This window comes from Procambarus clarkii, chromosome 27 (assembly GCF_040958095.1).
Source record: "Procambarus clarkii isolate CNS0578487 chromosome 27, FALCON_Pclarkii_2.0, whole genome shotgun sequence".
Lineage (NCBI taxonomy): Eukaryota > Metazoa > Arthropoda > Malacostraca > Decapoda > Cambaridae > Procambarus > Procambarus clarkii.
Genome location: NC_091176.1, coordinates 5,392,438 through 5,419,770, shown reverse-complemented (window position 1 = coordinate 5,419,770; position 27,333 = coordinate 5,392,438). Strand labels below are relative to the sequence as shown.

General features: G+C 44.9%; 1 protein-coding gene across 3 annotated transcripts in view; it reads right to left on the bottom strand.

Moving 5' to 3' along the window:
- Positions 1–27,333, bottom strand: part of Raf (Raf oncogene) — a 194,216-nt gene that overhangs the window by 96,284 nt on the left and 70,599 nt on the right. For 2 of the 3 annotated variants that reach the window (XM_045749499.2, XM_045749500.2), the window contains exon 8: positions 12,688–12,956. In XM_045749499.2, coding sequence (XP_045605455.1) covers positions 12,688–12,956 — 269 coding nt within the window. The remainder of the gene's footprint in view (positions 1–12,687; positions 12,957–27,333) is intronic. The other variant, XM_045749501.2, reaches the window with a different exon arrangement.

The window sequence follows — 27,333 nt, the reverse complement described above, 5'->3', positions numbered from 1 at the left end:
TTTTGTCGTGGGGTGATAAACTTACAGCTTTCATTGCTTTCTGTTTGGCTCGAATCTGGCACCTCGAGTGTTCAAACGCCTTACCAGGTCGTGGTGACCTGTTTGCTTCTGTTAGGGGTTCAGGTTCTGGCTTACCTCGACAAGTTGCTGGTGTGGGCTCCCAGCCATTTCATGTGTCTGCTTGCCAGGGATATGGTTCTTTCCCAGCTCGCCGGGTTCGGGTTCATGGTGAACTGGAGGAAGTCCCTTTTGGTTCTCTCTCAGGTTCGAACTTGGCTGGGTCTGGTGTGGGACTCTCGGACTGCTTCCTTGTCTCTCCCTCCTGCGACGCTGTTGCAGCTGCAGTCCTGCCTCCGGCTGTTTTTGGAGGGCACCCGGGTCACACGTCGGTTGTTTGAGTGGCTGTGCGGGAGCCTGAACTTCCCCGAGCTGGTCTACCCATCGGGTCAGATCCGGCTTCGGCGGATGTTCTGGTTTCTTCAAGGTCGTCTCTTCTGCTGCTCTCGCGATCGAAGGGTTCAGATTCCCGGGAGCCTTGCGTTACCTGCTGCATCGCTGGATTCCTCTGCGGGTTTTTTTGGGTTCTGTGCCGTGGCGCCTCCCCCGAGCCCATGCTCGATGTGTTCATAGATGCCTCGTCTCTCGGCTGGGGTTTTGTGACAAGTGCTCACCAGGCAGGCCAGGGTCGGTGGCGTCTGTCCTTCCGTCGAGCTCACAGCATGGCCCGGGAGTTTGCGGCGGTGTGACACTCACTTCAGAGGATTTAGATCACTCGAGATCACTCGTTGCCTGAACCGTGGGGGGTTTGAGCGGTCCTTGGTTCTTTGGGGCTGGTTGGAGTTGGCTCTCCTGGCGGTTCATGTTCATGGGGTGTCAAACGTCCTGGCAGACAGCCTGTCTCGGTTCATTTCCTTTTCTACGGAATGGACAGTTAATGCTGACTCGTTCAGTTGGCTCTGCTGAATGTACGGGCGCCCAGAGGTGGACCTATTCATACCGGCTGTGGTCAAGGTATCTTCCAGTTTATGTGGCGCAGTTCCCAGACTGTGAGGCCGTCAGGGTCGATGCCTTTCGGCTGGACTGGTCGAAGTGGAGTTACCTGTACCTCTTCCCTCCGGTCCGGTTGTTGCTCTGGATCCTGGCTTGGTTGGAGACTTGCCAAGGGAGAGTAGTCCTGTTGGCTCCTTGGTGACCAGGCCAGCCTTGGTTTCAGGCGCTTCTTGCTCGATGTCCGAACCCTAGGGGCTTCCCGTGGCTCCGCCTCTTTCAGCAGATCGGTCCGGTCCATTACGTGGCTGTTCGATCTTCTCCTCCAATCTTCACGTCTGTTTTTTTTTTTACGCGTGTGTATCACCACTAGTATGGTAATCAGGTGGCTTAGTTGATGGTGTCTCACCTGCGAGTTTCGTCTAGACGGCCGTATGAAATTTCCTGGCGGTCCTTTCGGCAATTTTTGTATCTTCGTAGGTTGTCTTCATTTTCTGATCGGGTTGTTTTGTCCTTTCTCTCTTAGTTGTTTCAGGACCGTCATCTTGTGCCAAATACTGTTGCCTCATTTCGTGCGGTGCTGGTGGAGCCGCTGCAGCTTGCTTTCAGTGTGGATGTCTCTTCTGCTCCGTTCCGCAAGCTTTCTCGGACTTTGTCCTCCGGCCTGCTCATGCACCGCCTGAGCCATCCTGGTCGTTGGACTGGGTGCTCTCTTTTTTTCTCTCTTCTCCTCAGTTTGTGGTGGCACCCTAGGTTCAGGTTTTTCTAATGTTCTTTTTGTAAAGGCATTGGCCTCTGGGGGTCGGGTCGGGGAGCTTCATGCTATCCTCCAGCGCAGGGGTTTCTGCTCTTTCAGTCTGGTGGTCCGTTTCATTCGTTTGCAGCCTTCTCCTTCTTTTCTGGTGAAGAATCAGTCTGCTACTTTCTGAAGGGGTCCTTGGGTTGTTGATGCTTGGTTGTTTTGGCCAGGGGTGCATCATGTTTTGTGTCCAGTTGTAGCTCTTCGTCGGTATCTGCGCACCACAGCCTCCGCGGCAGGAGACACGCTTTGGATGGACCCGTTTTCCCTTCTTCCCTATTCCAAGGTGCGGGTCTCCCAGGTCATCCACAGGATTATTCAGTTCAGCCATCCTGCGGTCTATCTCCGTGCCCACGACGTACGTAAGTTCGCGGCTTTGGCTGCTGTTTTGGGGAATATGTCCTGGGCAGACATTCGGGCACGTGGCTTATGGAAGTCGAATAGGTTCCAGGCTGCACTGTATCTCGTTTATGTTCCTGGGCCTTCTCGGGCATGTGTAGTCTTGGGTTGCAGGTTGCAGCCATTTGTCTCGACTTCAAGTTGAGGAGCGAGTGACGACTGCCTCCCGGGTAAGTCCCTCTTTTTCTTTGTCTTTGGTTAGGTAGCTCCGGAGCTCCAGGTAGCTCCGAAGGGGCTCTCCACAGAAAACCAGCGTTGAATGTAATGAAATGCCATTTTCTGGGTGAGACCCGGAGGCTCCCCGGCATTCCTCCCTCCCTCCAGTCTGCGTTTTTTCATGTTTTTTGATACTCGGCCTCTGAACTGAGGAGAGTTGCCGGCGTGGAGGTCTGGGACTCCCCCCGTCCCCTTCCCAGGGAGGGGGGGGGGATGGCACAGACAGATGCGCAGCGTTTGTGGTGACGTCATACTTGTTTCCTTGGTTTTGATTGGGGAGTTCTGTTGCTAGTTCGGCTTTTGGTTTGCAATTTATTTGATCAGCAGTAGTTTGTTTTGGAATTCGTACCTTTCTGGGTGCCTGACTTGGTAGATGGCAGACAAAGACTGCTTCCAGTTACATAAGGGTGTCTTTAGGCCATTGCTCCTTGTGCCTCTCTTGAGGGGGCCAGGTTCTGGCTCTGGTCCCCGGTAGGCTTAGAACTACTTCGATTGACTGTTGCCACTGTCTAATATATACACATCAGCCTGGTATAGCTCCGGGGAGCCTCCGGGTCTCGCTCAGAAAATGGCGTTTCATTACATTCAATGCTGGTTTTTTTATTGTTCGTTTTTTTTTTTAATTTAAGAAACATGGAGCAGCCTACCTGCCGAACACTGATCGAACATTTTTGACATTTGTTGTATTTCAAAAAATTTCATTTTTTTTTTTCTACAAAAAAGTCATTGCTTTACAATATCTCAGCAGTCACCCTTTTATATTCCAGCATCATTAGCATCTTTAAACAAAAACAACATAATTTATTTGCAATGTCGGAGGTGTCCGAGAATGTGCGAGAAGCAGCGCGACCCCATCACATGGTCTTGTTGTCATTCAAACGAGCTGTCACCATACGAGACGAATTGTCGGCGATCTGGGCGATCGTTACCCAAAATGCTCGCCATTGGAGACTGATCGTTACCCAAAATGCTCACCATTGGAGACGATCGTTACCCAAAATGCTCACCATTTGAGGCGATCATCACTCGAGGTTCTACTGTATTTATTTGTTTAACAACTACCACTATGATACCTTACTCTGATAATATATTTTTGTCTTTACATAAAATACATGATTTATTAATAGCTAAGGACACAGAATTATTATTTCAACATGACCTCCAGTAACTTAACAGGGAAATGGGTTATGTATTCAAGAAAACATAACTTGTACACTTTGCATAAAGCTGGGAGTAGTGCTATGTTAACAGCATTTTAGGCCCTGGGTAAAGCAGTGCACTGGGGACCATACTCAAATGATGGACTCCACCCATCCGCTAAAGTGCTAAACTATCATCAGATAGTTATACACAAACAATTTATACAGTACTGTATTATAAATATCATTTGAAAAATTATTTAAATCTCAGGCTTTTCTAGCGTGAGGTTGAATAATTATCCAGTCTGCTATGAGATCACCCATGAATAATAGAACACATTATTGCCCCCCCCCCCTAGAATTGTGAGGCTCCTTGGCAACTGCCTGGTGTTTATGAATTATTGGGTCTAATACAAAAAATATTCGTCCAAATATGAAATACATTGACAAATGTTAAACACATCTCACGTTATTTTTCATCAGCGTCGTGAAAATTTCATCCCAATACAGGTATATTAAGAAATGGGTTTTATACAAATTTTGTTAATAATAAATCTGTGCACGGTAGGCCTGAATCGGTACTGATGATAACGATAACACCTCCTATTTACTGGAACTTGGGAATAATGCAGGGATAGAGATGCAAGCACCTGTCGACGCACAAAGAAGAAGAGTTAGAAGCAAGGTTTCACAAAGTAGATATGCAGCTGGTGCCTTTTATCATTGCTGAATTATCTTGAGATGATTTCGGGGCTTTTTAGTGTCCCCGCGGCCCTGGTCCTCGACCAGGCCTCCACCCCCAGGAAGCAGCCCGTGACAGCTGACTAACACCCAGGTACCTATTTTATGTGCTAGGTAACAGGGGCATAGGGCAAAAGAAACTCTGCCCAGTGTTTCTTGCCGGCGCCTGAGATCGAACCCAGGACCACAGGATCACAAGTCCAGCGTGCTGTCCGCTCAGCCGACCGGATCCCCACCCTGAGAGCCACCTGGAGAGCCAAATTTCATACATAATAATGAGTAAGTATGTTATTTTGCTGTATTTTATTGTATATCATATAAATACATTGGCCAATGCCAATATTTCTTATGTCTTTTTGTACGAGGTGTCAACCAATATTTTTTTTCTCCTTGTTTTTCAGCTGATATTATTGTGACAAATGCATACCCATCACTAAGGATGTGAAGTTGGAACGAAATGGGTCAACATGTGAATCAGCCACAGGTGGCAGAACTTGTGACGTTTTCTGTTTTCTTATGCGAGTTATTTACAGATTTCAAACTCTATTCTCTTTGTCTCTTTAGGTTGTTTTGCTGAATGGGGACCAGATGAGAGCCTTATCTCCTATATATGGACAATAAAGTTACTGAAATATATGTGTTTGTTATCCCTAACCCATTACCCCTATCCCTATACAGTAGAACCTTGACTTACAAATGTCCCTACTTACAAATTTTTCGAGTTATGACCCCAATTTCGTCGGAAAATTCGGCTTGACTTATGACCTTTTCCTCAATTTGACTTTGTTGCTACACGTATGGGTTGACGGAGCGCGAGGTTCCTGGTGGCATGCGCGACCCCACTTCAGTTCACAAGGCGGTGTACGTCACCGCCCGCTTGAATTCTTTGTAAAGAATTTCATTGTTTTCAGCTTTTTTGCTTTCTAAACACAAAAGTAATTATCACTTTTGCCCACCGATGACAAAGCATGGAATAAAAAATTTACTAGCTAAATGTCCACTAATGACGAAGTATGGCGTCAAAAATTTGACCTGCTTTCGGCTTGGCTGCAGGAGGGGCGCGCTGCGGTTTTGGAGATTACATGCATATACTCCTGCAGGGAATTTCATTGTGAATACATTGATACCAAAATGAAAGACCTAGGACAAGAATTGAGGTTACAGAGTTGAAAAGAGTAAACACATTTTATTGCTCTTGATAAGCGCTCATGGGGGTAACATGCTGTCATATTCTCTGTTTGCTGTGGGTGATACGCCGGGCTTTTGGACTTTATATATATGGATATACACCTGTAGGGAATTCTATTGCAAACCCAATAATACCAAACAATAATACCAAAATGAAAGACCTAGGACAAGAAGTGAGGTAACCAAAGTGAAAAGAGTGTGCACATTTCATTGCTCTTCAGCACTCCCAGGTAACATGCTCTCACTTTCTCTGTTTTGTGTGGGGTGGTACGCTGGGGTTTCAGACTTCGTATGCATTTAATCGTATAGAAAATTCTATTGTGAACACATTGATATCAAAATAAAAAACCCAGGACGAGAACTGAGATGACAGAGTTGAAAAAGAGTATAGTGGTACCTCAGAACACGAGTGTCCTTGTATGCGAGTTTTTGGGAATACGAGCAGGATTTCCTCGGAAAATGTGTCTCGGAAGGCGAGGGTTACGTCGGAACACGAGTTTGTTGATACGTGTACAGGCCGACTAGCGTGTGGTGGCACGGCGATCGCGCCTCAGTTTACCAGTGTCTCGCGCCCAGTGACTATCCCGCCTGAATTCTTCACAAGGATTTACAGTTTTTTGTCGGTTTTTTTGGCCATTTGAGCATAAAAGTTGTCATTATATATCTGGCCATGGGTCTCAAGAAAGTCATTGGTAAGGTTCAACCTAAGAAAATAGCTGTAAGTAGAGGCAGTAGAGGATGTCCCTTCTTGATTAAGAAAATGTGTGAAGTATGGGAAGAACTGCAAAGTTTTGTTGAAAAAACTCGCCCAGATAAAGCTGTAGCAGGCCGTTGCATTGACCTTTTAAATGACAATGTGATGTCTTAATACAGACAAGTTGTTACAAGTGTTGTTACATTCTTGTACAGCCACTAGTACGCGTAGCGTTTCGGGCAGGTCCCTGGAATACGATCCCCTGCCGCGAAGAATCGTTTTTTCATCCAAGTACACATTTTACTGTTGCGTTAAACAGAGGCTACAGTTAAGGAATTGCGCCCAGTAAATCCTCCCCGGCCAGGATACGAACCCATGACATAGCGCTCGCGGAACGCCAGGCGAGTGTCTTACCACTACACCACGGAGACTGTAACGTCTCCGTCTCAAGTGTTAAAATGTAGGGAAAAACAAGTGTTTTTAGACAGATTCTTAGTAAAACAAGCAAGTCCTAGTGGTATGCAGGCAAAATGTGCCAGTGTGCATACCATTGAAGTCCTCACTGCCTGATGTTATAATGGAAGGACACTCCCCCTCCAAACAGTAACACCTCTCCTCCTCCCTCCTCCTCACATCTTCCATACACCAACAGCAGTCCTCAGCAAGGGTAAGTAATAACTTGAACATAGTTTTGTAGGCTTATTTAGATGAATTAGGTATAAAAATTTAGTTTGATGTGGGGTTTTTGGGGTAGTCAGGAACGGATTAATTCATTTCCCATTATTTCTTATGGGGAAATTAGCTTCGGAATAAGAGCCGTCTCCAGGAACGAATTAAACTCTTAAACTGAGGTACCCCTGTATACACTTTTCAGTATTACCGCGCTCTCTAATGGAAGGTCTGGCGCACCTCCTTGCTCTCTTCCCGGTAACCACGGCCTTCTTTCATCACGTCGGCATGTGGAGCGTGCCACGGTTTTTGACATTATGTGCACATACTCCTGTTGAGGAATTATTGACAAGATCACAGATCACAGAATCTGCAACTTGCAACAGTCACGGCCGGACGTGTTCTCGTTGCTCCAGCTCTTCTCTCGCACCTAGCACTGCAGGGTGGGTAAATAATTGGCAGAAGACTTGCATCTCTCTAGATGGTCAGACCCCACTCCTAACTTGGTGTTTTATGCCGAGTAGAGACAGAAGGCCATCTCCAGTGACTTGTAGTCTTTGAGAACGTGTGTAGTCCCATCGGGCACCTGGAAGTTCACCATGCGCCACAAACGCTACAAGATCCAGGGAACGCCCCTTGACGAGCACCCATTCTCCAAGATATCCCTCCTGAAGCATTTTTAAAGGCATTGCGGGCGGGACACCTAACGACATCAGACAGGAAGGCACGGACATCCTCTTCTTCTTTTATAGCGAGGAGGAAGTTGGCAAACTTCTGCTTTTCAGCGCCAATTTCTTCAATCAACACCTTCGTCTCAACTTCCCACGTCAGTACCTGGCTGCACACACTGTCATTATTCATGATCTCAGTCAATGGATCGTGGAACAAGATGAAGCAGATGAAAGAGCATTCATGCACAACTTCAAGGAATTCAACCCGGACTTAGGGCTTCACGAAGCTGACTTCAACAGAATGAAGCTGATCTTCGAGACTGTAGCTTTGGCTACTCTGGCTACCAGAAATGGTGTTTACAGCTTTGGTATCCACATTCCTCCATTCCGTGTGAAGATGGAACGTTTCCACATCCTCAACCAGTGCCTCCGGTGTTACGAATACACCCACTCCACCAGCAAATGTAACCAGTGTATTCAGAAGGGCAGCCTCTGCTACCATTATTCTATCTGCACGTCGGAAACACTATACTGTTTGCTTTGCAAAGGCGATCATCCTGCAATCTCCATTCGTTGTCCTCATAGACAAGAAGTCATCAAAAACATGGAGAAAACCACATCTTCTACCGGAGCCAGTACCTCTGAAGCAACCAACCAATCAGCGACCACCTCAACTTCAGGTTTCAACGCCCAAGCCGCCATTTTCCCGGAGATTCCGGAAGGGCGACCCATTGCTACTGCTACTGCTACTACCAGACCAGCCAATGGGAGACCAGCTCCCAACCAACCAGCCACACATTCGAGCCAGCCACTGCCACCTCCACCCCATCCCGACCAATCACTGTGTAGCACAGTAAAAGCTTTGATATCGACAGCCAGAATGACTGCTTGCATTAACCCGCGAGAATTTGTGAGAATCCTGAAAATTCTTTTCAAAGCGAACGGTCTCCCTACCTTCAATGTTCCTGATGAAGACTACAATGCTCCAGGTTCAACTCCAGCAACTGGCCCTGTAGAGGATGCTGACTCTTCATCCGACGACGATTCTGCCACTTCAATGCAGACTTCAGATCCCGTTCTAGTACCTTCAGCTCGCAAGACTCTGCCTAAGACCCCCCCCCACTTCTACTACAGTTCCAGTTGCTAAGCATGACATCACTGTGAATGCGGCCACGCTTTCAGACTTACTGTCAGCTCCTGCTCCACACATTTCTCCAGCTGTTGCTAACCTATCACCTGTCCTAGTGGTGAATTCAGCTGCAACAGACCCTTGGCGTGACCCTGTAGAGGGTCTATACTATGAAGTCTATTCTGCTGCTACTCAACCTTGAAGAACTCTACCTTCGCGATCTACCACCTCTGCTCTTCACTCATCTGATGAATTGGATGAGGACATGTCTGTTGGAACACCATCTCCTCCTTAATGGAAATGTCACTACTCGGCTGTCGATTTCCTTCATGACACCGCACCAACAACCCCCAACAATAGCACCACAAGGCCAACACCAAGTCAGATCACCAATACCGACAAGCCCAAGAAGAAGACCAAAGATCAGAGTTTGCTGAAATCGTCAACAAAAAAGAAGACCACTAACAAAATGATTTAACATCAACATCTGAAATCAACCCTCAACTGCCAGCTGCTTGTGATCCCAGCCCCTGTGTGCTCTGCAAATGAAGCCCCACTCAATCCTACTCCACTCTACTCAAGTTCAAATCTGCAGTGGTTGGGCCACCGATCTTTCATCTCCCCTCTTCACCTCGTCTCCAGTGCCTCGCTCAAGATTTCTGCAACCTCGCCCTATTCTTCAAACCCCTACTTGCACACTCTTTGGACATTTTCGCTTCGCTTGCACTCCTGTTGGTAATTCTATCGCAGACACATTGACACCAAAATGAAAGACTTAGGACGAGAATTGAGGTGACCAAAGTGAAAAGAGTGTACACATTTTATCACTCTTGGGCGCTCCCGGGTAACTCGCTCTCACTTTCTCTGTCTGCTCCGGGTAGTAAAGCCAGGCTTTTGGAGTTTATATGCATTTACTCCTCTAGTGAATTCTATTGCGAACACATTGATACCAAATTGTCCTAGTGGTATGCAGGCAAAACGTAAGAGAGAGAGAGAGAGAGTACCACAGAGAAGTCATCACTGCCTGATATTAAAATGGTAAAATGCAAGGGGACTCCTCTTCCACACAGTAACACCTCTCCTTCCCCCCCCCCCCCCCTCCTCACTTTCTTCCATACTCCAACAAGGGTCATCAATAAAGGTAAGCTATAATTTGTACATACAACAGTATAGTACAAAATGTGTGTGTTTATTATGTATGAAATGTATTTTAAAGTTAATATTTTTGGGAATGTTGAATGGATTAATTCAATTTACATTATTCCTTATGGGAAAGTTTGTTTCGAGTTATGACCCATCTCTCGGAACGGATTAAATTTGTAAACGAAGGTACCACTGTATCTCGGGGTGGGGAGGTATTGTTTCTTGATGTCATTTCAACACACACTGACCTTCAATTTTCACATATTCGAGTATGAATGCCAAGTAATGTTTATTAACACTATCGTGCATGGCGCGTGAGCGCCGCGGACTTTGACGTCATGGAGCGGATGGTACGGTTGAGTATACACCTAAATGTGTATACTCGTTTCAGTTTTCTCACCTTAATTCTCGTACTACGTCGTTCGTTTTGGTATCATTGTGTTCGCAATTAAATTCCCTGCAGGTGTATATGCATATAATGTCCAAAAGCCTGGCGAGACTCCCCGCAGTAAAGCCTGAAGTTACCCGTGAATGAGCACCAATTTGCACACCACAACCTAAAGTGTATACTCGTTCAGTTTGATAACATCAATTTTCATGTTACATCGCTTGTTTTGGTATCAAATTGTTCGCAATATAAAGGTGCGCATTTTAAAACTAGTCTCATAATAATAGAGCAATAACTGGAATTTTAACAAATATTTTAATTTTGGATGCTCATCATCACAATTATTTACTGGTATATCTTTCCAGTGTTCTGACATCAATTTTCAGTGTTACGTCGCTCATTTTGGTATCAAATTGTTTTAAACTAGAGGCGCACATTTTAAAACTAGTCCCATAATAATAGCACAATAAATAGAATTTTAACAAATATTTTAATATTTAAAATTTAGACCCAAAAATATATTTATAATCTTTCAAGTGTTTTGACATCAAGTTTCGTGTTACATCTTTTATTTTGGTATCAAATTGTGCGCATTCTAAAGGCACTTATTTTGCAACTATCCCGAGGTCGATTGGATAAAAAATGAATTTTACAAATATTTTTGGAGTGGACGCAAGTCCTGTCCACGGCTAGGACTCAAAAGAAAAAAAGTCGACCTGATTGGTGTCCAAAGCAAGCGATACTGTTAAAACTTACAACGAAATCCAAAATGTAGAACGACCATATTCATTGTGCGAACTATACTTCAATTTTCTCTAAAAACAATATTTTCAACTTTGAGACCCTACAAATAATGAAATTTTCTGTTCGATTCTCGCCATTTACACATATTGTATGCAAAGTTATTCGTTCTAAATGTGGTGGTGTATATTTATTCATAAACCCCATAACTTTTATAAAATTTACCATTTAAATTTGCTGCATATTTGGGGTTATATTGAGGTTATCTTGATATGATTTCGGGGCTTAGCGTACCCGCGGCCCGGTCCTCGACCAGACCTCCTTTTTGTTACACATCCCCCAGGAAGCAGCCCGTAGCAACTGTAACTCCCAGGTACCTATTTACTGCTAGGTAACAGAGGCATCAGGGTGAAGGAAACTTTTTGCCCATTTGTCTCCGCCCCCACCGGGAATCAAACCCGGAACCTCAGGACTATGAATCCGAATCCGAGTCAGTGGCGCCTGACAGCTGTCCACTCAGCTGTCAGGCTGGCGCCACTGGGTCCACATTGGGTCCACTGGGGTCCACATTGACAATTTTGTTTACAGTAAACTATTCTCCCAAACTTAAATAAAACACTGCCAAATTGATCATCATATGTCATTCTTAGACCATAATGAATACAAGACAAATTGCTGAAATTTTAATATTTTTTGCGAGAATTTTCAAATTGAAAATTTTCAAATTAAAATTTGTATATTTTTATTTTATTTGTTTTTGATGTCATGATGCTGATCCATTAGGAACAGTTGGTGCATTTACAATGTAGATTATGGAAAAAAATATTAAGAGAGTTTGAGCAAGTTTGAGATTTTTGGATTCAGACCCCTTAGGACAGCACTGGCTGGGAGTGCTCCTGGGCCACCTAGTGTTCAGTGTACTACACCTAGCAACTGGGCCACCTAGTGTCCAGTGTACTACACCTAGCTCCTGGGCCACCTAGTGTCCAGTGTACTACACCTAGCTCCTGGGCCACCTAGTGTCCAGTGTACTACACCTAGCTCCTGGGCCACCTAGTGTCCAGTGTACTACACCTAGCAACTGGGCCACCTAGTCTCCAGTGTACTACACCTAACTCCTGGGCCACCTAGTGTCCAGTGTACTACACCTAGCTCCTGGGTCACCTAGTCTCCAGTGTACTTCACCTAGCTCCTGGGCCACCTAGTGTCCAGTGTACTTCACCTAGCTCCTGGGCCACCTAGTGTCCAGTGTACTTCACCTAGCTCCTGGGCCACCTAGTGTCTAGTGTACTACACCTAGCTCCTGGGCCACCTAGTGTCCAGTGTACTTCACCTAGCTCCTGGGCCACCTAGTGTCTAGTGTACTACACCTAGCTCCTGGGCCACCTAGTGTCCAGTGTACTACACCTAGCTCCTGGGGCACCTAGTGTCCAGTGTACTACATCTTTGTACAGTATCAAACCCTATGAGTTGGACTATGTTTGAAGATAAGTCAATATATTGTTGTAAATATATCTGCAAAGATGAATTTCAGATTTCAAGTAAATTTCAAAATAAATCTTTAGTCCCAAAAGCTGCAGATTAACATCATCTTCCTCTACTAATTTCATATGGTTAATCAAATAATCAAAATATTTGAACAGTAATGGGTTTCACATATAGAAAGCATTAACAATACTGAGACATTGATTAAGATATTACATTATTTTTTATATATATACAAAACAGTCCCTTTTTAACTCCTATTCATATCAATAACATTTAATAACATTTCGTGTCTTACCTTTTTACCTGAAACAGACTCATCGGCTGATCTAGCTCTGGGCCGAACAGCCCGGAGTGTGTTAGTGGGGGAGGCCTGCGCAGAATGTGAGCCCTGGACTGGTCGAGTAGGACTGCTGGTGGGGCTGGTGGGTGGGGGTGGTGCCAGTACCCCCCCTGCTGAATACCCTGGGGAGGGCATTGCTATATGGGTCATGTGAGTTGGGGGGCTCCAAGTTCCCCTTCCACCATCATGCAGGTAGAAGGTTGGTGACCCAAAGAAGTGGACCCCTGCACAGAGCAGATCAACATGGCCGTGTGGACGTGCAGCATAGGCGTACACAGCAGCAACACGTGGTAGGGGAGACATGCACATGCACATTAGCAACATTCAAACACTTAGGCACTTATCCCCATAAAACAGCAGAGTATAAGCTAAGAAAAATTGGCAGGGCTCAATTAGATATATATACTGTATTTGTGTTTGTCTCCCAAACATGAATATGCTACCCAAAGCCTTCTCATCAACAAGTTATAATGCCCAAATTTGTCCATACTATATTTAAATCCTAGACCCATGACTATATAAGGCACCAAGGCAGGCAACAAGTATGTACAAAACAACTAATAACCTGCAAAAAGCTGTGCCTAAAATGCAGCAATAGCACTAGTGTCTTAGCAGTGTAGCATTTCCCAACTTTCTCATAATTGACAGCTCTATAACTTTTATCTAACAATGAAAGTGAGAAACAATGAATCTTCATTCAATAGCAAAATACTTTAGTTTTCTGAGAAAATATTGAAGCTGTACAAGTGGGATTAAACCCGCATCCCTAATCTCTGTCAGCGCACGCACTATTAACAAGATTAAGAGTGAATAACATAAGGCATGCGTGCCGAACGTAATACAAGTAACTATTTTGTTGCCATGCATATACGTACACTTACTGGTCGCCTAAGCTAAATTCCTTATGAATGCTTTCAAGCATTTTTTTCCTCCACTGGCACTCAAGAGAACTTTTTAGAAAATTATTATCAATTTAATCACGCTCTCAAAAAGGTTCCCCACTCCTGGACTTGACCATGAAGAACTGTGTTTTGTTTTCAGAGAGGGTTTTCAAACGGCTTCAATATTTTCTCATGGATATATCACATTTTTGTGATTTCCTTGTGCACTTAGTCTTCTTCTCATCATAACACTAACTTTTGTACATCAGTGTTACAAACACCATAATGCAAATTTCAGATAGCTAAAGCCAATAACTCTTGAAATAATGCACCTCTGCATGAATTGTACATCTGATGTGACTGACATGTCACTACTGACTACGAGCACACCTTTCGCCAATACACTTGATGAAGGCCCCTAGTACCAGTACTTTGAACTACTCTAAGTGGGAAGACAATGTGACCTTCAAAATATTATGACAGAGGACACCTAAACCTGGAACACTCGGAAGGTTACATAATTCATGAAGCAATTTACATAAAATTATAAAACAAATTTTGGAACCCTCATAAAAATACAAATTGAATATTTTGCTATAATGATAATTATAGTGTAATTAATAGTAGAAGCAAAAACCAGCATTGAATGTAATGAAACACCATATCCTGGGCGAGCCCCAGAGGCTCCCTGGAGCTATCGGAATGATATTAGCTGTATTAATCTCGGGCTTCAGTCATATGAAGTTCTTGCCTACTGGAACCACGAGCCAGAACCTGGTTCCCTCAGAGAGACGAAGGGAATAATTGCCTATGAAAACAGTCACTCTTTGAGAGTACAGTATATTCATGTCTGCTATCAACTGGGGTTAGGCACCAAAAAAGGTAGGCACCACAAAACATACTCCAACTGGTAGGAAAGTGAAACCCAAGACTGAACAGAGCCCAAGAATCCCCCCCGCCCCCCAAGAAAAACAAGGCAACAGGCAAATCGTCATCAACCCGACATGCCATTCGTGCTCCCCCCTCCCCCTTCAGGGAGGGGAAGGCCCCCACTCCACTAACCGGCTGCTAGACCACTAGTTCGGAGACAGACTGATCAAAAGAAAAAAAAAAACGCTGACCGGAGGGAGGGAGGGTATCATGGAGCCTCCAGGACATTGATGACACAATCATGGGGGGGGGGGGGGGGGGCTGGTCGAAGCGACCAACGCCCCCATGTCCAGGTCCCAAAAACCAAAATGGGGCAGCCTCATACATTTGAGCGGGCAACCAACCTAACGTATTGCAACAACTTAAGTCTAGCATGCAATGCGAAAGCTGCTTGACACCTAACATCTCCCAAAGAAGAATGGGTAAATTGGATAACAAGCAGGGTAACAAGTCTCGCACGATTTTGGGTCAGTGGTGTCATCGACCCAAAAAGCAGCATGGCAAAGGCAAAACAGCTGATCGTTACCCTGAGACAAGGGCAACAAACAGCCCTCAAACACGCACTAGGCGAGATGGGACTCGCCTAGTGCGAGTCCCATCTCATCCCATCCCATCAAGGCAAGATAGTCAACCGAGCCCTGACGGGGTTTCCATGGCCCGTAGGGGGAGGTGTCCCCACAGGAAGCCCAGGCACTGATGCTGCAAATCAGGTTGAACCCCATCTGTACACCAGGGAAGCTGACCCCTAAGAAGGGAGCAACCTCTGGGGCTGAGTTGAAGACTACCAAATGGAACCTAGGCGTGCCTAAATGGGAAGCCATGCAGCCTTCCACCAGGCAGGAAAGAATCTAAAAAAGAATGAAAAGAACCCAAAAGAGCTCCAAAACAACAGGAGGCCAGAGAGTATCACGGCCGCCACTTGTATGCAAGCTGGGCAGCACTGTGCACCCCAACCAGCAACTAACATTCCCTACTTAGGGCCACTTGTGTCAACCACTCTAACACTAAAAAAGTTCTGCCACATGAAAGCACCAAGACCACCGCTGACCCCAAGGGCGAGGCCGATGTCAAGCAACAGCAACCCCTAAGAGAGTGAGAACCCAAAAAAACCCAGGGAAGAAACCCCAAGGCCCAAGATATGTACTTACAGGGTGCCTAGGGAAGAGAACCCCAAGTGCATGCAGCCCGAAGTACTGGCACTCCTGGCCAACGCCCCAAAACATAGCAGGTACAACCACTAGTGGCAAAATCCTGACAAGAAATAGCAGCCAGAGTAGATATCGGCTCCAGCACACTTCAGCCGACACACTGGCAGTCTATCGGCAGGCTCGGTGGGGGCCTCTCCCTCCTGAAGGGGAGGGGAGGGGGGGTCAGCACAAACAAGCAGCATGTCGGGTTGTTGACAACTTGCTTGTTACCTTGTATTACTTGAGGGGGAGTTCTTTGGCTCTGTTTGGTCTTGGGTTTCACTTTTCTACCAGTTGGGGTCTGTTTTGGGGCATCTACCTTGCTGGGTGCCTAACCCCAGTCGATAGCAGACATGAATATACTGTACTCTCAAAGAGTGGAGTTGTCATAGGCCTTTGGTCCATTCGCCTTACTGAGGAAACTTGGTTCTGGCTCGTGGTACCCGATAAGCAGAAGAACTTCATATGACTAAAGCCCCAGACTAATATAGCTAATATTAGTCCGATAGCTCCAGGGAGCCGACGGGGCTCCCCTCAGAAATGGAGCATATAGGAAATAAAGGAAGAAGAAAAATAAGGAGTAGGTGAAGGTAGAATGAAGAAAGGGGATAGGGGTGGAGGAGGGGAGATTAGGGGAAGGAGGAAGGGGGAGGAGGGGAGAGGAGGAAGGCAAAGGGAGAGGGAAAGGGGGAGGGCAGAGGGGAGGAGAAGGAGGAGGGGAGGAGAGAGGGAGGAGGGGAAGGAGGGAGGGAGGAGGAAAAAGAGGAAGGAGGAGGAGGAGGAGAGAGGAGGCAGGGAGGGAGGGAGGGTGGGGGAGGGAGGGAGGAGAAGGAAGGAAGGAAGGGTCGAGGGTGGAGGAAGGAGAAAGGAGGAGGGAGAGGAGGAAGATGAGGTGGGAGGAGGAGGAGGGAGGAGGAGGGAGGAGGTGGGAGGAGGAGGGAGGAGGTGGGAGGAGGAGGGAGGAGGTGGGAGGAGGAGGAGGTGGCAGGAGGAGGTGGGGGAGGAGGAGGAGGAGGATACGTAATATGTACAGTGTCGGTCAATAATTCCTTTCTGTTTTGGATACATAAATTGATTTGTAACACTGTTGATTGGGTGTCCATATTTTTTTATGAATTCTGTATTTATATTCCATGGAATATGCACAGAATATGATGAGAATAATATTGGATTATAAATAAGTACTGTATTTGAATTATATTTATGAAGTAAGAATTATGTTCACTAATACGTCATGTTTACATTAATACAGTACAACCTCGATTCGACGTACCCCAATTCGGCAAATCTCCTGTTAGGTCGCAAACTTTTCAGGGAAGGATTTACTCACCCAGTTCGGCATACTCTGGTTCGCCAAAACAGGGGATGTGCGGATTTGCTTACAAAGTTGGGACAGAGTTCATAGACTGGTGGAAAACTTTCCCATTCTATCACATTCAAAAGGTGACACCCCTAGGGTCAACACTTGCAGCAGAGGAGCTCCAGCATATTTCAACAATCCTAAGTATTGTAGTACAGGTTGATGGTAGTGAGTGGTGTCCCAGAGAACATAAAGGTATAGTGCTCTTGAAAAATAGGTGATATAACAGGAAAGTGCTAAGGGAAGTGAAAAATCGGATGAGAAAAAGTTGCCCTAGTGTTTACAGTGCAGAGAAGAACATTCAAGATGGCCACTGGCAAGGGGAAAAACAAAACAGAGCTTGATTTTGAGGGATTCAATGAAGAAAGCATTGATATTAGTAGTCTACATAACAAGTTGGTAAATTTAGATACTATAGTGAACTCTCATGTAGAAATAATTAGTAAATTGAAAGAAAGTAATGACCATTTGAATAGCAAAGTTTTATGTCTTGAGGGTTTAGTGAAAGACTTGCGCAAGGATAAGAATCAATTGGAAACAAATTGCAAAGCCATGGAAGAAGAAAATAAACTCTTAAAAATAGCTTTGGAAGAAGTTAAAGTAAATTTAAACATAAATGACTACAATAGGTTAGGCAAGGAAATTCAACAGGAGAAACAGCTTTTGTCAGCACAGATGGAGGAAGTTACACAGGGAATAGAACAGTGCAAGAAAGATATGCAACTCACTTATGCACAAGTGGCCAAGGAGAAGGAAAAAATAGAAGAAGCAAGTAAAGGAAGTCAAACACTGCAGCAACCAAGATAAAACAAACATTAGGCTAGAAGTGAGGAAAGAATTGGCATCTAACCCGAAGTTGATGCAAAACACAGTTGATCGGAGTAAGTCCCTGATCATTTTTGGCTGCAAAGAAAAGGCGATAACATCTAGGTCAGAAAGAGCTGTAGAAGAAGCTAAAGTAGTAGATAAAATTGTTGGCCTCGTGGAAGGTCTTACAAACAGAGAGAATGTGTGCGACTACAGGAGAATAGGCAGGTACGTAAAAGGGAAAGATCGACCTTTGAGGATCACCCTAAACGGTGCCAAACAGATGGAAGAAGTACTAAGGAATGCTAGAAAATTGCAAAGGGATGAGGATGGGAAAGGGTGGTCGTTAAGACGAGATCTTTCAAAAGAAGATAGAGAGAAGCTGAAACTGAACCTCGCCGAGGCAAAACATTTAAATGAGAGCAGGAATGAAGAAGAAATAAATTCTTTTTTCTACAAAGTGATAGGGGTAGGCAAACCAGTAAAGTGGTACATAAAGGCAAACCAACAAAATCAATAGAGAGAGGGGGAGTGAAGAATAAGGAGAGGGGGAACAAGTTCCTGAAGATTGCATACACCAACATAGATGGAGTGAGATCGAAGATACTGGAGTTAAGTGATGTAATACAGCTGCAGACACCAGACATTGTTGCACTCACGGAGACAAAACTTGAAGATGTAATTTTAAATGAGGTCATATTCCCAAGGGGCTACTCAATTTGGAGACGGGACAGAAAAATTAGGAAAGGCGGTGGCGTTGCTGTGCTGGTAAAAGAACACCTAAAGGTGAAGGAAATAATGACTGCCAATCCACAAGAAGTTGACATAATAGCACTAGAGATCTGCTATGAGGATGATAAACTAATGATGATAAATGCATATAGTCCACCGCCAAGCAGCACATGGTCAAAGGAGGAGCTAGATAGTAAACGTGAAGGTCTTATAACAATAATGAGAGAGATTATAGCGAGAGCGGATAACGATAGATCACGACTGTTGATAGTCGGTGACTTCAACTTGAAATCCATAGACTGGGAAGCATATGAAGCTAAAACAGAAGATTTTTGGACCTGTAAATTTGTAGACCTCATCCTGGAAACATTCTTGTATCAACATGTTAAACAAGCTACGAGGATGAGGGAAGGGGACAGTTCCCTCCATGCTAGATTTGATATTTACCAGGAAGGAGGAAGAGATATTTGACATTCAGTACCTTCCTCCCTTGGGTAAAAGTGACCATGTCTTTTTGGGAATAAAGTATGCAATGCGTTATAAGCTGGAAGAAAATAAGGAGGTTGAAGCAGTTGAAAAACCAGACTTCAGGAGAGGACATTATGGTGACCTTAGAAATTTTTTTAGTGAGTATAATTGGACAGACTTGATGCTAGGCAAGGAAGTGAATGAGATGTATGGCAAGTTTTGTGAAATATATGATAAAGGCACAAAAAAATTTATACCAAAACAGAGATGCAGAACTAGGAAACAGGATTGGTTCAATAGAAATTGCGAGAGGGCTAGAGACCGAAAGACACAAAAATGGAATCAATACAGGAAGAGGCCGAACCCCCAAACATGCCAGCGATACAAAGATGCGAGAAACAACTACACAGCAGTGAGGAGAGAGGCAGAAAGAAATTTTGAAAAAGGGATTGCAGACAAATGTAAAACATAACCAGGTCTATTCTATAAATTCATAAACAACAAATTGCAGGTAAAGGATAATATTCAGAGGTTGAAAATGGGAAATAGATTCACGGAAGATGAAAAGGAAATGTGTGAAACACTAAACGAAAAGTTCCAAAGTGTGTTTGTACAAAATGAAATCTTTAGGGAACCAGATACAATAAGAATTCCAGAGAACAACATAGAACACATAGAGGTGTCTAGAGACGAAGTGGAAAAAATGCTCAAGGAGCTCGGTAAGAACAAAGCAGCTGGCCCAGATGGCGTTTCACCATGGGTTCTGAGAGAATGTGCATCTGAGCTCAGCATTCCACTTCACCTGATCTTTCAGGCATCCCTGTGTACAGGAATCGTAGCAGACGGGTGGAAACAGGCTAACATAGTTCCAATCTACAAAAGTGGCAGCAGGGAAGACCCCCTCAATTATAGACCTGTATCATTGACAAGTGTAATAGTGAAAGTATTGGAAAAACTAATCAAAACTAAATGGGTAGAACACCTAGAGAGAAATGATATAATATCAGACAGACAGTATGGTTTTCGATCTGGAAGATCCTGTGTATCGAATTTACTCAGTTTCTATGATCGAGCCACAGAGATATTACAGGAAAGAGATGGTTGGGTTGACTGCATCTATCTGGACCTAAAAAAGGCTTTCGACAGAGTTCCACATAAGAGGTTGTTCTGGAAACTGGAAAATATTGGAGGGGTGACAGGTAAGCTTCTATCATGGATGAAAAATTTTCTGACTGATAGAAAAATGAGGGCAGTAATCAGAGGACAATGTATCAGAATGGAGAAATGTCACAAGTGGAGTACCACAGGGCTCAGTTCTTGCACCAGTGATGTTTATTGTGTACATAAATGATCTACCAGTTGGTATACAGAATTATATGAACATGTTTGCTGATGATGCTAAGATAATAGGAAGGATAAGAAATTTAGATGACTGTCATGCCCTTCAAGAAGACCTGGACAAAATAAGTATATGGAGCACCACTTGGCAAATGGAATTTAATGTTAATAAATGTCATGTTATGGAATGTGGAATAGGAGAACATAGACCCCACACAACCTATATATTATGTGAGAAATCTTTAAAGAATTCTGATAAAGAAAGAGATCTAGGAGTGGTTCTAGATAGAAAACTATCACCTGAGGACCACATAAAGAATATTGTGCAAGGAGCCTATGCTATGCTTTCTAACTTCAGAATTGCATTTAAATACATGGATGGCGATATACTAAAGAAATTGTTCATGACTTTTGTTAGGCCAAAGCTAGAATATGCAGCTGTTGTGTGGTGCCCATATCTTAAGAAGCACATCAACAAACTGGAAAAGGTGCAAAGACATGCTACTAAGTGGCTCCCAGAACTGAAGGGCAAGAGCTACGAGGAGAGGTTAGAAGCATTAAATATGCCAAAACTAGAAGACAGAAGAAAAAGAGGTGATATGATCACTACATACAAAATAGTTACAGGAATTGATAAAATCGACAGGGAAGACTTCCTGAGACCTGGAATTTCAAGAACAAGAGGTCATAGATTTAAACTAGCTAAACACAGATGCCGAAGAAATATAAGAAAATTCACCTTCGCAAATAGAGTGGTAGACGGTTGGAACAAGTTAAGTGAGAAGGTGGTGGAGGCCAAGACCGTCAGTAGTTTCAAAGCGTTATATGACAAAGAGTGCTGGGAAGACGGGACACCACGAGCGTAGCTCTCATCCTGTAACTACACTTAGGTAATTACACTTAGGTAATTACAGGTTACAATTAATAATGCTTTCATATGACAAGTTGAATCACAGAAGTGAACAAGACGACGACACAACAATTGAACCATTTTAACCAAACACCAGCCAGGGTGGTCCACACAAGTAAACCATATTAACCAAACACCAGCCAGAGTGGTTCACACAACAATTGAACCGTATTAACCAAACACCAGCCAAAGTGATTCACACAACAATTGAACCATATTAACCAAACACCAGCTAGAGTGATCCACACAACAATTGAACCATATTAACCAAACACCAGCCAAAGTGATTCACACAATAAGAAAGCCATATTAACCAAACACCAGCCAGAGTGATCCACACAACAAATGAACCATGTTAACCAAACACCAGCCAAAGTGATTCACACAATAAGAAAGCCATATTAACGAAACACCAGCCAGAGTGATCCACACAACAAATGAACGATATTAACCAAACACCAGCCAGAGTGATCCACACAACAAATGAACCATATTAACCAAACACCAGCCAGAGTGATCCACACAACAAATGAACCATATTAACCAAACACCAGCCAGAGTGATCCACACAACAAATGAACCATATTAACCAAACACCAACCAAAGTGATTCACACAATAAGAAAACCATATTAACCCTTAAACGTTCCAAAACATACATATATGATTGGGCATAACGTAAGTTTTTAAAACTTGCACAAACAATTTCCAGTTTTTTGTGCATAATGAACTCAGCAAATGCTCGAACTTTGTCACTTGATCCACCCACCCCGTTTGAATAGCCACCCCCCACACCGCCCGCCTAAATAGCCACCCATCCACCTGCCCAAATCCACCCATCCTGCCGGAATAGCCGCTTATCTGACTCCCCAAATCCACCCACACTGCCGGAATAGCCGCCTGCCCACACTTCCTACCCAAATCCACCCACCCTGCCCGAATAGCTGCCCACCCACACTGCCTGCCCAAATCCACCCACCCCACCCAAAAAGTCACCCATATGCCTGCCTGAACCCACCCACACTGCCCTCCCAAATAGCTGCCAATCCACCTGTCCAAATCCACCCTCCTGCCTGCCCAAATCCACCCACCTCGCCTAAATAGCCACCCACAAACACTGCCGATCCAAATAGTCGCCCAATCGCCTGCCCAAACTCACCCACCCTGCCTGCCTGCCAGTCAGCCACCAATCCATGTTGATGTGATTGATGTTCAAACATGAACATTCCAGATTTTTGAGCTAGTGAAGAATAATTGAAAAGATTTAAGAATAGGCATAATATTTGGAACAGTAAAATTGCCGGAGAATCATTAACCACTGCACTGCTTTGCATTAAAATATGACACTTCCCCCCTGGTACTCTGAAAATAAAATCTTTCCAAAAAATAATTTTCTCTTCTTATATTGTTAAAATACAGTCTCTGGTCATAGGAAACTAAAAAAAAAAAAAAAAAAAACATTCAATGTAATAAAATGCCATTTTCTGGATGAGACCCGAAGGCTTCACAGAGCTATCCAGGATGATATGGATATATTAGATTTCTGGCATCAGTCAATGTGCATGGAGTTCTAGGCCTACCGGGGACCACGAGCCAGAACTTGCCCCCCTCTAGAAAGGCACAAGGAGCAATGGCCTATAGAAACCCTCTTGTGGTTGCAAACATTCTATGTCTGCCATCGACCAGGTCAGGCACCCCAGAAAGGTAAGCGCCCCAAAACCTACGCCCATTCTGGTGAAAACATTGCTAAAAAGAGCCGAACGAGTGGACAGCAAGTCCCAAAATAAAAACAAGGAAACTAGCATGACGTCACCATGTTGCTGCGCCGCTGTCTGCACGACCCCCTCCCCTTCTCGGGAGGGGAAAGGGGAAGCCCCAGACCTTCACGCCGGTTACCCATCCTTCAGTTCTAAGGCTGGATGTTAATTACGCAAAAAAAAAAAAAAAAAAAAAAAAAAAAAAAAACGGAGAGAGGGAGGGAGGGTTACCAGGGAGCCTCTGGATTTCACTTAGAAAATGGCTTTTCGTTACATTCAACGCTGGTTTTCTGGGGGGAGCCCCATAGGCTCCCCGAAGCTAACTACTCAAAGACAAAAACAAAAATGGGGACTTACCCGGGAGGCGGTCGGCTCTCGCTCCTCTACTCAAAGTTGAGACGACTGGCTGCAACCGCCGACCTAATGCGACGCAGGCCCTACGAGGCCCCGAACATTGACCAGGTAGCGAGCGGCCAGGACCCTGTTCAACTTGGGTAGCATGGCCAGGCGCCCAGGTTAGACCTGGGAGCGGCCAGGTACCCTATTCGACAAACAACAGGGCGCCTGACAGCTGGGTGGACAGCGCTTTGGATTCGTAGTCCTGAGGTTCTGGGTTCGATCCCCAGTGGAGGCAGAGACTAATGGGCAAAATGTTTCTTTCACCCTGTTACCTAGCAGTAAATAGGTACCTGGGAGTTAGACAGCTGCTTCCTGAGGGGCGTGTAACAAAAAGGAGGCCTGGTCAAGGACCGGGCCACGGGGACGCTAAGCCCCGAAATCATCTTAATTAAGATAACCTCAAGAAGATATGACCTCCAAAAACCCTATGCCGGAATGTCAACCCAAAACATGTTACCAAAGTAGCAATCTTACAAACGTCATGGGCATGAGGATAGATCGCAGGCTGGCTGGACCTGATAACCCTGCAGACAGCCTGGGAGACCCATGCCCTGGAACAGGGAAGAAGGGAAATCGAGTCAACGCAAAGCGCATCCCGGCCACCAAAGCCGTGGCGTGCAGATAATGGCGGAAAGCCAAGACCAGACACAACACATGATGCACCTTTGGCCAGACTAATCTAGCATTAACAACCACCTCAAAAGGGGCAACCCCCGAAACTGCCCTAGTCTCATGAACCTCTAAACCCTGCCCCAACCCCGAAGCCCTCAGACACTTAGGAGCCGAAAGCAGGAGGGGATGGGGGGAACCGAATGAACCACAGCAGAGGAAGAACGAAGGGGCGCGGACTGAACCAAAGCCGACTCAACCAACACCCACAAGTCCAGGTCCCTATAAGCAAAAAAGGGCAACCTCGAGGCATCCGGGGAAGCAACCAACCTAAATCTATCCTGCAACGCACAAACTGCCTGCACCTAAATAATGTCACCATCAGATTGGGTGAATTGAGTCGCAAAAAAGCAACAAAGCTGGCAGGACTCCGGGTCGAATGTGTCACCAACCCAACAGGCAGCATGACGGAGGCAAAAACAACGAGCGTCGCCTGAGACAAGGGGACAGAGCAACCCTTAAACTCCCATAAGGCAAGAGGGGACTCAGGGGTTGCATCCATTAGACCCAAATGCCCCTGTGGAGCTTCCCAGGGCCCCTAGACTGGGTCTGCTAAGGGTAATCCCAGGCAGGGTACTGCTAACCAGTGACCAACCAACACTGCTAATGCCTGGTACGTGTCCACTCAATAGAGCGAAGCAGGGAGGTACCAGCAAACAAAAGCAACCCTAGAATAAAGGGGAAGGAACACCATTGCAGACCCCCACAAAGCAAAAACAAAAAGAGAAAAACATCACAAAAGGACAGCGTACCCAGAGAGAGAACAGAGCCGGCTACCGTTATAGGTGAAATACTGTATAGCTGAGCAGTACCCTGCAGCTAGATCCACACTGGGGGTGTGGATCGCCTGCGCTTGGATCTGGGGCTCCCTCTTCCTCCCTCCTGTTGGGAGGGTGGGGCTGCGCAGACATGCAGCGCAGCTCGTGTGACGTCATGCTCGTTTTCATTTAGGGAGTTCTGTCCATCCATTTGTCTATTTTCGTTGTTTTTAACCAGAATAGAGGTTTGTTTTGGGGTGCTTACCTTTCTGGGTAGCTGTCCCAGTCAATGGCAGATATAGAGTGCTCCAAATCACATGTGCATTTTGACAGGCCATTGCTCCTCATACCTCTCTGAGGGGGCCTGGTTCTGGCTCGGGGTCCCTGGTAGGCCTAAAACTCCACCCACATTGATTGATGCCAAAGTTAGGGATAATCATATCAGCCTGGATATCTCCGGAAAATCGTAGGGGCTTCCTCCAGAAAATGTATTTTTAAGTTAATTTTTTGGGTGTGTGTGGAATGGATTAAATCAATTTACATTATTTCTCATGGGAAAATGTGTTTCGGGTTTTGAATTTCTGGTGTATGAACCATCTCTTGGAACAGATTAAATTCGCAAACGAAGGTGCCACTGTACTAGACATGCATAATGAAATAAACAGTACATATATAATTGGTGATAATATTAAAACAATATAGTAACAACGTATAGCAATCTGTTTGAAGACCCAATGATAATCCATGAAACAAGCGACCTGGTTTTTCATTCATTAATAACCCTTAAATTGCGCATCGCATCATATGATGCTTAGACCGACTTGCAGTAAATTGCGCATCGCATCAAGTGATGCTTTGGAGTACTACGCAAGACTTAAACGGTCCGCGGATACACGGGGTTCACCACACCATCAGGGCTCTTGTAAACAGACACCATTTAAAAAAAAAATCGTGGGCCAAATTCCCAGGTGTTAGGGGCCTCAGCATTGAGTGAGCTACCAAGCCTGATGCACGCAGCATGAGCTCACAGCACTGCTGTTCAGCTTGTGACCACAGCATTGCCTAAAAATGCCATAATATACTTGTTCATGCTATTATGTAGCGATGATATTATTACTGAAGACCCCTGACTGTGATAAAACTGACCCCTGACTGTGATAAAACTGACCAGGGTTCTGATAATAGCAGGATTGTGGTGATATTTAGCGCTGTGCTCCATGGAGAGAGGAGTAATGCTGTGAGAGGGGAGGGTAGTGGCATTGTCTTCTGACTGTGTGTGGCCACCTTTTATTGACTGCACTCACCATACCAGCTTAGTGGTTCGCTATGGTGAACACAAATGTAGATACTTATATATAACGTGTATGTATAGAGGGTATAAACAGCGAGAGGAGTAGGTTGGGAGCCGCCATTTTGGTGAGGGCGGTGGCGTCGTCTGCACGACTTATCATGTTGTTTACTGGTGACCACGATGGTCTTTGGGCACCATACCAGTTTACTTGTACAAGTATAGTGAATAAAACAGGTAGATATTTATATATAATGTGTGTATATAGCGTAATAACACCACAAACAGTATTGTTGGAGGAGAAATATTAGTGTGTCTGACATTGAGGGCGGCCGCCACCAGCTGACTGTGTGTAGCTACGTCTTTGTGCCTTTACTCACCATACAAGCTTACATGTACAGTTATGATGAACAAAACATGTAAATACAGTACTTATATATAATGTCTGTATATAAAAGCAAAAACAGTATGGTGGGAGGAGAATGGTGGCAAGTCAGGTGAGGTGAGGGAGGGAGGGAGGGAGTGGCAGCCAGTGGCGGGCTGCCACTGCCACTCAGCGTACCAACTTATTGGTTCGTTATGGTGAACATGAATGTAGATACTTATATATAGCGTCTGTATATAGTGAATAAAAGCAAAAACAGTATTGTGGGAGGAGAATGTGGGTGAGTCAGGTGACTTGAAGGAGGGTGGAAGTGCCAGTGGCATGGCACTGCCACTCAGCATGCCAACTTAGTGGTTCGTTATGGTGAACACGAATGTAGATACTTATATATAACGTCTGTATATAGTGAATAAAAGCAAAAACAGTATGGTGGGAGGAGAATGTGTGCGAGTGAGGTGTTGAGGGAGGGAGGGAGTGAGTGGCTGGCTGGAGTGTGGCGGTCACTCCTCGTTACGTTTTGACTCATAATGGCAACTTAGTGGTTCGTTATAGTGAACAAAACATGCAGATACTTACATATAACCTGTGTATATAGTGTAATAACCGACAAAGTATTTGTTCACTGTTTGATGAACATAATTGAATCAACAATATGCACACCATATTTGTGAGTACATGCAATGATTCACTCATTTTCTTATATAAATATATCACACTACACACTATTGAATAA